Here is a 13,392-nt window from a genome sequence, read left to right as displayed (position 1 = left end):
TGTGTGTGTATGTGTGCATCTATAAAAACTATGTAGTATTGTTTGTATTCTTTAGTTTTAGTGGTATTAGTCCATATATATTGTTCTGAAAATTGATTTTTGTCATTCAACATTAGTTTTTGGAGATCTAGTCATATTGCATATGAATCTAGCTTTTTTTTTTTTTTTTAACTTGTATGCACAGTATAAATACACCAGCTTACTTACAAGTTTTTTTCCTAATGGACCCTAGTTGGCTAATATATTTTTGCTAAAAACCATATATTAAGGGACACCCTACATATATCTCTCTGGGCATAATTGTGAATGTTTTCTCTATGATAACTATCACAAAGTAGAATTGCTCGGTGAGAAATTATGTATATCTTTATTTTATCATATACTTCCAGATTGCCCTTCAAAACATCTTGACAGTTGGCCCCTTCCCCCGACCCACATAGTAGGCTTATATTTTATGTTTTGAATTAATTTAAATGATTCAAAACAATGAGGTAGGCGTAAATTTTGGTTACTGAATTTTTACTTTTTATAGAAGTTGCAAATATTTTTTCCCACTTGTCTTTAAAGTTTTATGTGGTGTTTTTTAATTGTGAAGAAGTTTCATTATGTGTTTCCTGCTATTATTTGCATACTTTTCCACTTTTCACTTTTTAACCCATTTATAATACAGTTTTATGTTTTGTATGTCAGAAGGAACTAATTTTGTGGTTATTATTTTGTACTGTTAGCCAGCGTCTCAATGCTTTTAACTGAATAGTTCTCTTTTTCCTGATAGCTTTGAAATAGCACTCTAATCATATTTCAGTTCCCAAACTCTGTTCTTTTTACAAAGTGATTAAAGTGCTTCCTAAAGTAAGAAGTACATTTTACTTTGTAACCTAATGCACCAACTGCATTTTCACACACATATGAAACAAAATATTCATCAAATAACACTTACACCTAATAGGTTTGTTATGCTCTGATAATTTCTCTTTTACTCCAATCCATTAAAAAACAAATCTGGTGATAACTATGAAATTGATTTCCTGATCCACTAATGGATTTTGACTTGCAGTTTGAAAAGTTTTGCCTGTTTTATTTCATTGATTTATTGGTATTTTATCACATCATTAACATGTTAGTATTATTTTTTAAAACATTATATCTTTTTATGTCTCTTCTTTTAAAAAACCAGATTTTCTTTCTTGGATTTTCATTCTTTCACATGCACTTCTCTAAATTGGGTTCCGTAAAAAGTACTTTTGGAATTTGGCTGATTCTCCACTGACTCTGTAGATTTATTTTGGGGAAAATTAATGTTTTATACTGTTGTATTGCCATCTGTGATTTAGATCTCATTTGATTTAGAGTATCTGTTGCAGTTAAACTTAATTGTAGTTATTTATGCTTGACTTATATGTCCCCTGCTAGATTAATAATTTTTTAAATCACCTCTGTATCACATATAGCATATAAAAGTACTAAACAAATTTGTTTTGGCCAATGGATGAGTCAACTGTGTGAGACAAGAACTTCTTATGCATTTCTTGCATATCCTCTAAAGTACTTTCTGCCTAGAATTCCTCATATAAATCATGGGGCAGAATTTTAATATGCTTGAACCTTCAGTCTAAGGCAAGGTGCATTATCTGTCTAAAGAAGTGATTGGTTTTTTAAATACGATATTCCAGGAGCTACAACCACTTCAACAAAAATTTATTGAAAGCCTGGTTTACAGTGGTGAACATGACAGACTTCCCTTTCTGCCCTCCTCCCCCCATGTCATACAGTATATGTTTCAGTGGGAGAGGCAATGAATAAGTAAGTAAACAAATTAATATGAAAGGTGAAACCAGATGGTGCCAAATGCTAGGAAGTATATAAAGGAAGTGTGACAGAGAGAGTCTGTTGTTAGCAGTGTTGTAAGGTTAGAGGAGCCCTTTCTGCAAAGGAGGCATGTGACCTGAGACAGTCACTTGGGGTGTGTACAAAATGTATGTACTGACTCTCTGAGTGTCTGCATGGTTAGCACCGTAGAAGTTGATACCATGAAACATAAACCATTGTTATAAGACTTAATCTCAAGGACTGGCGTCAGGGTGTAAACACTTGCAGTTTGGACAAATTCATTACCAAGGTAGCGGGCCATGCTTTCAGTTTACATTAGGTATTTATGACCCCTTATCTTGATCTGGTGTGTACTGAGGCTTGTGTTTACCTCTCCTTTGCTGAAATCCAGTTACTTTTATTGTATTTTATTTTTTAGATTCTGGGGTACATGTGGAGGATGTGCAGGTTTGTTATGTAGGTAAATGTGTGCCATGGTAGTTTGCTGCACCTATCAATCCATCACTTAGGCAGTAAGCTCAGCATGCATTAGCTCTTTTCCCTAATGCTCTGCACCCCCTGCCCTCCCTCGACAGGCCCTAGTGTGTGTTGTTCCCCTCCCTGTGTCCATGTGTTCTTATGGTTCAGCTCCCACTTATAAGTGAGAACATGTGGTGGTTGATTTTCTGTTCCTGTGTTAGTTTGCTGAGGATAATGGCTTCCAGCTTCATCCATGCCCTGCAAAGGACATGATTTTGTTCCTTTTTTATGGCTGCATACTATTCCGTGGTGTATATGCACCACATTTTCTTTATCCAGTCAATCATTGATGGGCATTTGGGTTAATTCTACGTCTTTGCTATTGTGAATAGTGCTGCAATGAACATATGTGTGCATGTGTCACTTTTAAATCCACATTTTCTTTATCCAGTCTGTCATTGATGGGCATTTGGGTTAATTCTACTTCTTTGCTATTGTGAATAGTGCTGCAGTGAATATGCATGTGCATGTGTCACTTTTAAATCCTTTGTTCCTTGAGATGTAACCATGATGGGTAAAGAAGATGAAGGGATGAAGAAGCCAATCTTGAATGCTTTCCATACCTTCTCCAGTCTTCACTAATTGTAGCAACATTTTTTTGTCAGTTTTATACAGTTATCTGTGTGTGTGTGTGGTGGAGGTGGTGGGGGGGGGGTGTTCTGCTTAAGTTTTCCTCTGATTTATTTCTGAAATAATTTTGCTACTAAAAAAATTTTGAAATCCGTTAGAATAATCCATTTCAAAATTTAAATGGTTCTTGTACCAGGGAATCAAATGATATGACGTTGTCATTTGCTGTTCCTTTCTTCCATTATATTGAAGTGGATATGTGAAAAATGTTTCAAAATAAATGAAAGCTTTTTATCAGGGTAGAGAAGGCAGAAATTAGAAGTAAAGATCAGAGGCAAGTTGTTATGGCTTGAGATGATTTTGATTTGTAAATGTAGAAGAGATGGAAAAAATACTAAAGTGTGATTTATAGCTCCAAGAACAAAAGGGCAGGACTGGACGTGGAGGGGAGCATACAGGGCCAAGGACTGACTGTTCTGAGTCCTGGACTGCTACCTCAGCCTGGATCTTGTCCCCTATGTAACCTCAGGTATTGCCTTTCAGATGTACCGAACTGGTACTATGATTACCACTTTGTAGAATTTTTTCTGGAGACCAAATATTATATGTTCTAGATATTTGTGAGCTATCAAGTGACATCAGTGCTATGAAATTTTAATCAAATGGAAGGAGTGCATAAATGAAGTATCTAGTATAAATCTTGATAGGTATATATGGATTAGGTTAATGATCTCAAGCCCAGAAACAGTCTATAGCCAGTTAAGCAGGAAATAATTTACTGAATAAAGGATTTTGGCTAGCAGAATTGATGAGAAAACTGGAAATCAAGTTCTGGCAATGCCGGGGACCTCAGGATGACAGACAGCAAGGATTACTGGAAGAGTCTGCTTGATATATTTCTGCTGGTACTGGACTCTTGATACTAGGGCCTAGAATAAAGGCACGTAATATATTTTTAGTAAAATTGTTGAACGAGTGGATACATGAAAAGCACGTGGTAGGTGTTCAGTAAATAAGTGTTAAATGAATGATTGAAGGAATAATGAGGCACAATCACTGCTAGACACTTGCCATTGCTATTGTGATTAATTTCTCAGTTCTGCCTAGGTCCTTAACTCCCTCCCTCTAACTTTAAAACCCTGAGTAGGAGGTTATAATTAAAGTGGCCAAACCCTAGTGCTCAGCTGGGTAGAGAGAAGAAATACCTGTTCCTAGGTTTCCGCAGTGAGTGAGTACTTTGCCTATCACCGAACTTTACACTGATAGGAAGGGTGTTCGGATTCTGGTTGTCCAAAAATATGATCAATAGCCCCCACTATAGTGTTGGATTAACTTCCTGTTAATTATTTGGAAACAGTGGCAACAAATGTATTTGGTTACTAGAACAATGTAACCATTTACTATAGTTTTCCTGTAACTGATGTAAACAATAGTTGCAGTGTTGTTCTCTATGTTGTAGAAAAATATATTTAATTATTGGATTATTACCCATTGTTATTGTCTCAAATTAAGTACTACATTGTTGAAACAAGAGACATGCAATTCTGGAATTCAAGTAGAATTGTTTTTGCTTTTCTTTGAAATGACATTAAATCAGTTTAGAAAGTAGAGAAATAACCATTACGTGCCTTAATTTCTGTTACTAATTGAAGTGGAGGAAAACAGTGACTAATAGAAGCTTTGTTTAGTAAAATTCAACTAGCATCTCCTCTTAGATAATTTTAAATCTTTGATGAATTATTTTGGAAAACCTGGCTTCATTTGTGTAGAAGCCATTTACATTTTCTGGTGTTTCTCTTTCTTTTGAGGATATCTGTGTAAAAAGAAAAATCTAAAAGTTTGAAAATAGGCTCAGCTCATAAATGCCAGCCACATAGTTCACAGGTCTTGAGGGAGTCTCCAGGGAGTACTTGGAGATTTTATATAGATATAAAAAAGTGTATCAAAGTATATGTGTACTACATTTTACTCAAGTTGGGTTTATGTAATTTCAGGCTTCTCTGTGCACATTGGTGATTTCACATTTTAAGTTTATGGGATTCAGGAAGCACACGTGTTTTAGGTTGTATCACATTGGTATGGCACTAATCAGATGGCATGTAAATAACTTGTTGATAGGATTACTTAATAAACTGTCATGATTCTTCAATCAATATGAGACTTAATTTGGGAGAGTGGTGAAATTATAAGAATCAAGGGAATGGTATTATGTTTTATAAATTTTGGATATAAACTTTGAGAATTTTATTCTTATTCAGAGGAATTATAAGTTAACTCCATATGTTTAAGACGCACAACATTAATGATAAAAATAAGATCCATTGTATCTTTTTTTTTTTTTTTTTTTTTTTTTTTTTTTTTTTTGAGACGGAGTCTTGCTCTGTCGCCCAGGCTGGAGTGCAGTGGCTGGATCTCAGCTCACTGCAAGCTCCGCCTCCCGGGTTTACGCCATTCTCCTGCCTCTGCCTCCCGAGTAGCTGGGACTACAGGCGCCCACCACCTCGCCTGGCTAGTTTTTTGTATTTTTTAGTAGAGACGGGGTTTCAGCGGGTTAGCCAGGATGGTCTCGATCTCCTGAGCTCGTGATCCACCCGCCTCAGCCTCCCAAAGTGCTGGGATTACAGGCTTGAGCCACCGCGCCCGGCCCCATTGTATCATTTTTATATAGGGGTGTTGGCCTCATGTTAGTGTGGCCTTCTGTTTCTGTAAGGATTCTGGATGTTTAATAGACATTTTGGGTTGCATCATGAAGCCTTATTGACTTTTATGGTGAAATTGTTACAGGGCAGGTGAATCCCAACATTGGGGTTTAGCCGGAGAAGGTTGGCTCAGGAAAGAATTAAAGAGTGAGCTGATGGTAGAAAAAAGCGGCTTTATTGAGGCAGGGGTGTTACAGCTCTGTGACTTCTCCTTCAGAGCAGGGGTACACCCTGGGCAGTGTGTCGTGAATAGCAGCTCAGGGGCAGTTCTGCAGCCATGATTATACCACTTTTAATTATGTGCAAATTCAGGGGCAGGCTATTCAGAAATTTCTAGAAAACAGGAGGTAACTTCTGGGTCATTGCCATGGAAAGGGATGGTAACTTCTGGGTGTAGCCATGGCCATGGTAAACTGTCATGGTGCTGGTGGGTGTGTCTTGTGGAGAGGAGCTTTCGATGTCTCTTCCTTGTTTCTGTCAGTCTTCAGTCTGGTCCAGAGTCACATTCCACCTCCTATCTCATTATGAATAAAGAAAAGTCAGGCTGATGGGGCTCTGTGTTTTCTATCTTGGCTTCTATCAGAGTTGTCCCATCTAATCTGTTGTATATATCACAGTTCACTTAATTGTTTTTAGTAAGAGTTTCTGTCTTTAAAGCATGTTTGGAAACACTATCCTATGCAATAAATTTTAATTGGCTTCTTCCATATTTTCTTTTTCTTAATAAATAACAAAGCAGACTTTTATTTGTAGTGAAATGGTTTAAAAGATTGGGTCCTGAATAGACCCAAGAAAATCTAAATGTCATTTCTCTGAAGACTGCAAATGTTATCTATGAAAATAAGAAATTTTTTAGACAGGTATACATTACTATATGGTTTTAAGAACAGTCTTAAAAATATGTTTCAGAAACAAATTGCTATGGTTTTAGAAATGCAGATGTCATAGATGTTTTTGCAGCACTCTAAAGCGGCAAAAATGCATTGCAGTTGTGCAGTATTAAGGAAGTTGAAACATTGTCGACTGAGCTCATATTAGTTTGTTGGCTAACCACGAAATATGTAAAAAGGTAGAGCTTTTTGCATATTTTTGATGCTGTGATTTCTTGACAGGAAGGAAAACAAACTGCAGAAGCACAACAAACTGCAGAAGCACCTGCAAAGTATTATAGGGAACAGTGAGACAAGGATTAGGGCTTGGAGGATGGCCTACCAATAAGAAAAGCTGCATTGCATTTTAAGTTATATAAAACTGTGTTTAGTTGAAAATGTGTATTTTAAAAATATTTTGATTGCACTGTTCATTTATCATCACATTCACACTGATATATAGCTACACTGTACATTTCTTTAATCTTCTATTAATATTTTCTTTTATTTAAAATCTTGGTTCAACAGTTTGAAGGTAATGAAGTTAATTCCATTGTAATGAGAATTTAATATGTTTGAGAGTTGGTATAGTCTGTTGGTTATCACAATCTGGACTCAGGCATACCTAAATCTAAGATTCAGTGTTGCCTTTGTCTTGATGTGTGATCTTAGACAAGACAGGCAGCCTCTGTTTGCCTCATTTCTAAAGTTGGAATGGTAACAGTGATACTTACCTCATAAAGCTGTTGTGAAGATTAAATGATTTAATCAACATATAACCCTTAGCACCATATATGATAGTTTTTATAATATTCCCCAGTGAGATAATGGTGAGAAGAAGTAAATGGGCATTTATTAATTGCTATATTATATTACTGTTGCATTTCTTTTGATAGAACTTTCTACAATCTCATGAAATATGTATTATCCTGCCTTACAAATAAGGAAATGGATGTCCAATACAAAAATACTTTGATTTGCAAATGCGAGGTATAGAATCAAGGCAGTTAAACAATTTGAGTTTTGCTCAAATTGCTCCAACCAAAGGACAATTTTGGCTGGAGCAAGAGAAGCTGGCCAAGAGAAATTAGGTAATTTGCCTTGTCTTGGTGAAAGATAATGAAGGCCAATAATAGGAGGGTTGGATAAAACTGGACAAATTTGTTTGATTTTAACGGTAGAATCAACTAAATACTACTGCATGTGATTCAGTGTTATAGGTCAGCACAAGGGAATATTAATGGATCTCTCTTGGATATTTGGAGTTTGAACTTCCCATGGGATATCCAGATTTAGATGCTCCATAGACAGCTGGAGCTATAAAATAAAAAAAAAGACTTCAGTGGAGGTTCTAATTTTGCAAGTAAAGAGCATTATGGTTAATAGTTGAATCCAACAAAGGAGTGCCAAACTGAGAAGTAAAGAGACCAGAGAGCAAAATCCTGATGGGCACCAACAATTGAAAGGTAGTTGGAATAATTTGGTGTGGCTAGCAAAATGTTTAAAATATACTAGGATAGTGAAATAGAGCACAGTAAGGGGAACTGCAAGGAATAAGGTAATCTCTGGCAATATATGTATTCTAGAGACATCAAATGTTATTTTTCTTTTTGAGCATTAAATTCAATTCAGCAGTTTGCAGTCATACAAGCAGTTATTTCAAGCATGTGCTCACAAAGTGCTTCGCACGAGCTGTACTTCACTATCTGCAAACCTTGTACCTGGTCTTTGCTTATGGAAGCATTTCGTAAAGTTTCAAATGTAATTAAAAGTGATAGAATTTTTTTTTTTTTTTTTTTTTTTCGGTGAGACAGGTCCCTGCTTTATCATCCTGCCTGGAGTGCAGTGGTGCCACCTTAGCTCACTGCAGCCTCAACTCTTGGGCTCAAAATATCCTCCCACCTCTGCCTACGACTAGATGGGACCAAAGACATGCACTATGAAGCCTGGCTAATTTTTTCTTTTTTCTTTTTTTTTTTTTCAGAGATGAGTTCTCACCATGTTGCCCAGGCTGGTCTAGAACGCCTGTGCTCAAGCAATCCCACACACCTCAGCCTCCCAAATTACTGGGGTTACAGGCGTGAACCACTGCACCTGACCATTTTATTTGAGTTGTATTATTTTTCTTTCTACATTTGGCTCTGCATAGTCCATTTAATCATACTATACCATTGTTGAGAATGAGAAGAGCTTGAGAAATTTGTTTGTATGATGCACTACCGTCTTCCAAACACAACTCTTTCTCTTCCCCTTAAGAGTAATTACCACTATTCTGATTTTTATGCAGTTACTTTTTTGTTTTTCTATATTGTTTTATTACCCAGGTATGCATCCCTAAATATTACAGTTCAGTTTTGCTTTTCTTTTAATGGAATTTTTTGAGTATCTTATAATCTTCAGGTGCCCGAAACAGCACCTGACGTCCAATACAAAGACATCTCTCTCCCTTTTAAAATTTATGTGTTGAAAAAACCAGGCTGAGTGCGGTGGCTCATGCCTGTGATCTTAGCACTTTGGGAAGCTGAGGCAGGCAGATCACATGAGGTCAGGAGTTCAAGACTAGCATGACCAACATGGTGAAACCCCATCTCTACTAAAAATACAAAAAAATTAGCCAGGCTTGGTGGCGGGTGCCTGTAATCCCAGCTACTTGGGAGGCTGAGGCAGGAGAATCTCTTGAATCCGGGAGGTGGAGCTTGCAGTGAGCCGAGACAGCACCATTGCACTCCAGCCTGGGCAACAAGAACGAAACTCCATCTGAAGCAAACAAACAAAAAAGACAGAAAAAGAAAAAAAACAGATAATTTATTTTGTAGAATTTTCGCAGAATCTGGATTTTGTTGATTACTTTCATGAAATGTAGGTTAATGTGTTCTTCCATAATCCATATTTCCTGTAAACTGGGAATTGAATCCAGAGACTTAACCAGTTTGAAGAACCTCCTCAGCACTTTTTCTGACAAGACCATATCCTAGGTAGTGGGGTATTCTTCCTCAAGAGAGACATAATTCTGTTTTTGAAATTATTGCCCCAGTTGATGCAAAATGCCTAGATCCATGATTCACTAGGGATTGCATCATCATTATAGTATATTTGTATGATTTCTTTTTTATTCATTTGCTAGAATTTTTCTATAAAGAGAACATTGACTTTCTCTACTGTTTGGTTAGCCAGTGATACAGTTAGTGTAGGACAAACAAGGTACATGCTGAATTTTTTTTTTCTTTTTTTTTTTTTTTTTTTGAGACGGAGTCTCGCTCTGTCGCCCAGGCTGGAGTGCAGTGGCCGCATCTCAGCTCACTGCAAGCTCCGCCTCCCGGATTTACGTCATTCTCCTGCCTCAGCCTCCCGAGTAGCTGAGACTACAGGCGGCCGCCACGTCGCCCAGCTAGTTTTTTTGTATATTTTAGTAGAGACGGGGTTTCACCGGGTTAGCCAGGATGGTCTCTTATCTCCTGACCTCGTGATCTGCCCGTCTCGGCCTCCCAAAGTGCTGGGATTACAGGCTTGAGCCACCGAGCCCGGCCTGAACATTTTTTCTTTATTTGCCACTGTTCAAAATTAAAGTAAGCTTTTTTATGTTTTCCGTAAGAGTGTGTGTGTGTGTGTGTGTGTGTGTGTATTATCGGAGAGTTAGTGGTTGGGAACCTGAGGGTTAAACTGAAGAAAGAAAAGACAAGTAGAGGCTCTTACTGCTCTTGTTCTAGTGCACCCCTTATTTTATTTTATTTTATTTTAACCAGTATCCCAGATTGGATACTGGTGAAAAAAAAAAAGAGCTCGTACTTACCTGCTGGGTCAGAGGTCCTGAAATCTCAGGCTTTGGAAATGGGGTTGGAGTGGAAGGATGGGGAGTCCTAACCATTCCATATTCCTTGCCAAACTGTCAAGGAGAAACTTTTTCTATATAATTTCAGGCTCAGTGAATTAAACTGACAAAAGATAGATTAGCAGAACAAAAAACATACTTAATCACATGTGGACAAAAGTTAGAAAAACATGTAGCTCAAAGGGGCAGTTAAAAGTAGGGGCTTATATACCATCTTAGTAGGGTAAGAAGAGGAGGAGAAAGGCCGTTTATGGAAAAACAAATGAGTTTTAGGAAAGATAAATGAGCCCTTTAGATAACAGGTGGAAGATATGATAGTTTTGTGACAGTGTCTGTTTAGGTGTGGTGTGAAGACTTCTCATCTTCAGTGATAAGAGTCCCTTGTCCCTGTTGCTCCTAGGGAGGGGATTTATGACAATAGAGGTTTTTTGGAGTTGCTTTGAAAGGCTCTGCTTTTAGTCAGAGTAGCTATTTTAGGAACTCAAATGCCTTCTGCTCAAAATAATTTGTATGCTATCCTGGCATATTCTGGACCCCTTCAGTGTGTGTGTGTCTGTGTGTGTGTGTGTGTGTGTGTGGTGTGTGTGTGTGTGGTGTGTGTGTGTATTGTTTTCCTTTTAAGATAAACACTTCAACTTCCCTAAAGCTTCTCTAAGGTTTAGCTCCTTCTCTTCCCACCTATAGATGGGAAGAGAAATTGAGAACCTTTCAGACTACTTTTTAGGTACAAGTTTTAAAAATTTGCTAAGAGGGAAGGTCTAATGTTAAGTGTTCTTATGATAATCAATCGATCAATCCAAAATAAATAAGATATCTATTTTGAAAGTCAAAAAAAAGATAAACACCTCATGAATTCATACTGATACTGAAATTCAGTTCAAATTCAGAACTACAGGATGCTTATTTAAATTCTCTGTCCTGTACCTATGTCTATATCCAGTCTCTACGGGTTCTTAAGAAGACTAGGAATGGTTAGAATATAATATATCACTCAAATCCATGTTATACAAAAAACATTCTCGTAATAACTGCCAACAACATGATTACTCAAAATTATTGAAACAGGCATTCCATTCTCACCCATGAGTGTGTTGTATTTACAGTTGTGCTGTTTTTACACTGTCAGAGCATACAGCACATGTTATTGAGTACTCTCTACCCTATATTCTGCTTATTACAGAGTTTAAGGAGATAACTATCACAGCTTTAGGTTTTTTTTAATTGTGTTAATGTTGGATCAAAACATTTCTTGAGGTGTGCATATAAAAGGGAATAAGAAAGGGAACCAACTATGTTGGTTCCTCACAGAGTTAGAGGAATAATTCTTCAAATGAATGAAATTGTCAATAAAACACTTCAGTTAATAATTTAAAAGGTTTTATATATTAGATTCCTCTGAATATAACTTTCACATTTTGTCCTCTTTTGTGCTAATAGAACATTCTAGTATGCCAGTAGAAAAAAATATCACTTTAGAAAGGCCTTCTAATGTAAATCTCACATGCCAGTTCACGACATCTGGGGATTTGAATGCAGTAAATGTGACTTGGAAAAAAGACAGTGAACAACTTGAGGATAATTATCTTGTCAGTGCAACAGGAAGCACCTTGTATACCCAATACAGGTGAGTATACAAATTTTAACCTACCTTGCTTGCCAAAAGTAGCTTAATTCTAAATATTTTTGCTGACTGAGCATTCTTCCCTCTGCAGCCACTTGAATGTTATGCTAATATTCTAATTTGCATATTTACAGAATTATTTCTATTTTAAAATTTTGATTAATGGCTAAGTCTTTTCATTTTCATTAAGAAGGTTTTGAGAACTAAGCCTATGTTAATAACTTCAATTATCTTTAGGTTCACCATCATTAATAGCAAACAAATGGGAAGTTATTCTTGTTTCTTTCGAGAGGAAAAGGAACAAAGGGGAACATTTAATTTCAAAGGTCAGTATTAATAGCTTGAGGAATAGTTAATAACTTCAGCACTATGTTCTTAGATTTCTCAATCCTGTAATTTTAAAATTATTTTTACAATAATAAACATAATATAGCTGAAAGTAAGTCATATGCTTTCCAGAGTCACAAGAGGTAACCTTGAAAATGGTCTTGTATCCCCAAGTCAATTTCCTTTCTGCTTCTGTTCCTCAGCTTAAAGCACAGGTTTTAGTTCAAAAGGATGGCCTACCACATTATGAGTGAATTATGAGAGTCACATGAATTTCTTTATTTACACCTCTAAATTCATAGTTTTTATAATAGTCCTCCACATTTCTAAGTTATTGTGGTATCAGCCTCTGAGAGCGTGGGTGGATGTTCTATATCCATAGCTCCATGACATGGGATTTTTTATTATTATTATTATACTTTAAGTTCTAGGGTACATGTGCACAACGTGCAGGTTTGTTACATATGTATACACATGCCGTCTTGGTGTGCTGCACCCATTAACTCGTCATTTACATTAGGTATATCTCCTAATGCTATCCCTCTCCCCTCCCCCTACCCCAGAATAGGCCCCTGTGTGTGATGCTCCCCTTCCTGTGGCAAAGTGTTGTCATTGTTCAGTTCCCACCTATGAGTGAGAACATGTGGTGTTTGGTTTTCTGTTCTTGCGATATTTGCTGAGAATGATGGTTTTGATTTGAAATTGTGGTTTTGATTTGCATTTCTCTGATGGTGAGTGATGATGAGCATTTTTTCATGTGTCTGTTGGCTGTATAAATGTCTTCTTTTGAGAAGTGTCTGTTCAAATACTTTGCTCACTTTTTGATGGGGTTGTTTGTTTTTTTCTTGTAAATTTGATTGAGTTCTTTGTAAGTTCTGGTTATTAGCCCTTAGTCAGATGAGCAGATTGCAAAAATTTTCTCCCATTCTGTAGGTTGTCTGTTCACTCTGATGGTAGTTTCTTTTGCTGTGCAGAAGCTCTTTACTTTAATTAGATCCCATTTGTCAGTGTTGGCTTTTGTTGCCATTGCTTTTGGTGTTTTAGACATGAAGTCCTTGCTCGTGCCTATGTCCTGAATGGTATTACCTAGGTTTTCTTCTAGGGTTTTTATGGTTTTAGGTCTAATAT

The 13,392-nt window shown here is 36.8% G+C and overlaps 1 protein-coding gene across 3 annotated transcripts in view; it reads left to right on the top strand.

The window, feature by feature from the left end:
• Positions 1–13,392, top strand: part of EMB (embigin) — a 52,755-nt gene that overhangs the window by 20,022 nt on the left and 19,341 nt on the right. For all 3 annotated transcript variants that reach the window (XM_025389194.1, XM_025389195.1, XM_025389196.1), the window contains 2 exons: positions 11,754–11,940; positions 12,175–12,263. In XM_025389194.1, the coding sequence (XP_025244979.1) occupies positions 11,754–11,940; positions 12,175–12,263 (276 nt within the window). The remainder of the gene's footprint in view (positions 1–11,753; positions 11,941–12,174; positions 12,264–13,392) is intronic.

This window comes from Theropithecus gelada, chromosome 6 (assembly GCF_003255815.1).
Source record: "Theropithecus gelada isolate Dixy chromosome 6, Tgel_1.0, whole genome shotgun sequence".
Taxonomy (NCBI): Eukaryota; Metazoa; Chordata; class Mammalia; order Primates; family Cercopithecidae; genus Theropithecus; species Theropithecus gelada.
Note: the sequence above shows the minus strand (reverse complement) of the source record. Positions and strands in the feature narration are given on the sequence as shown.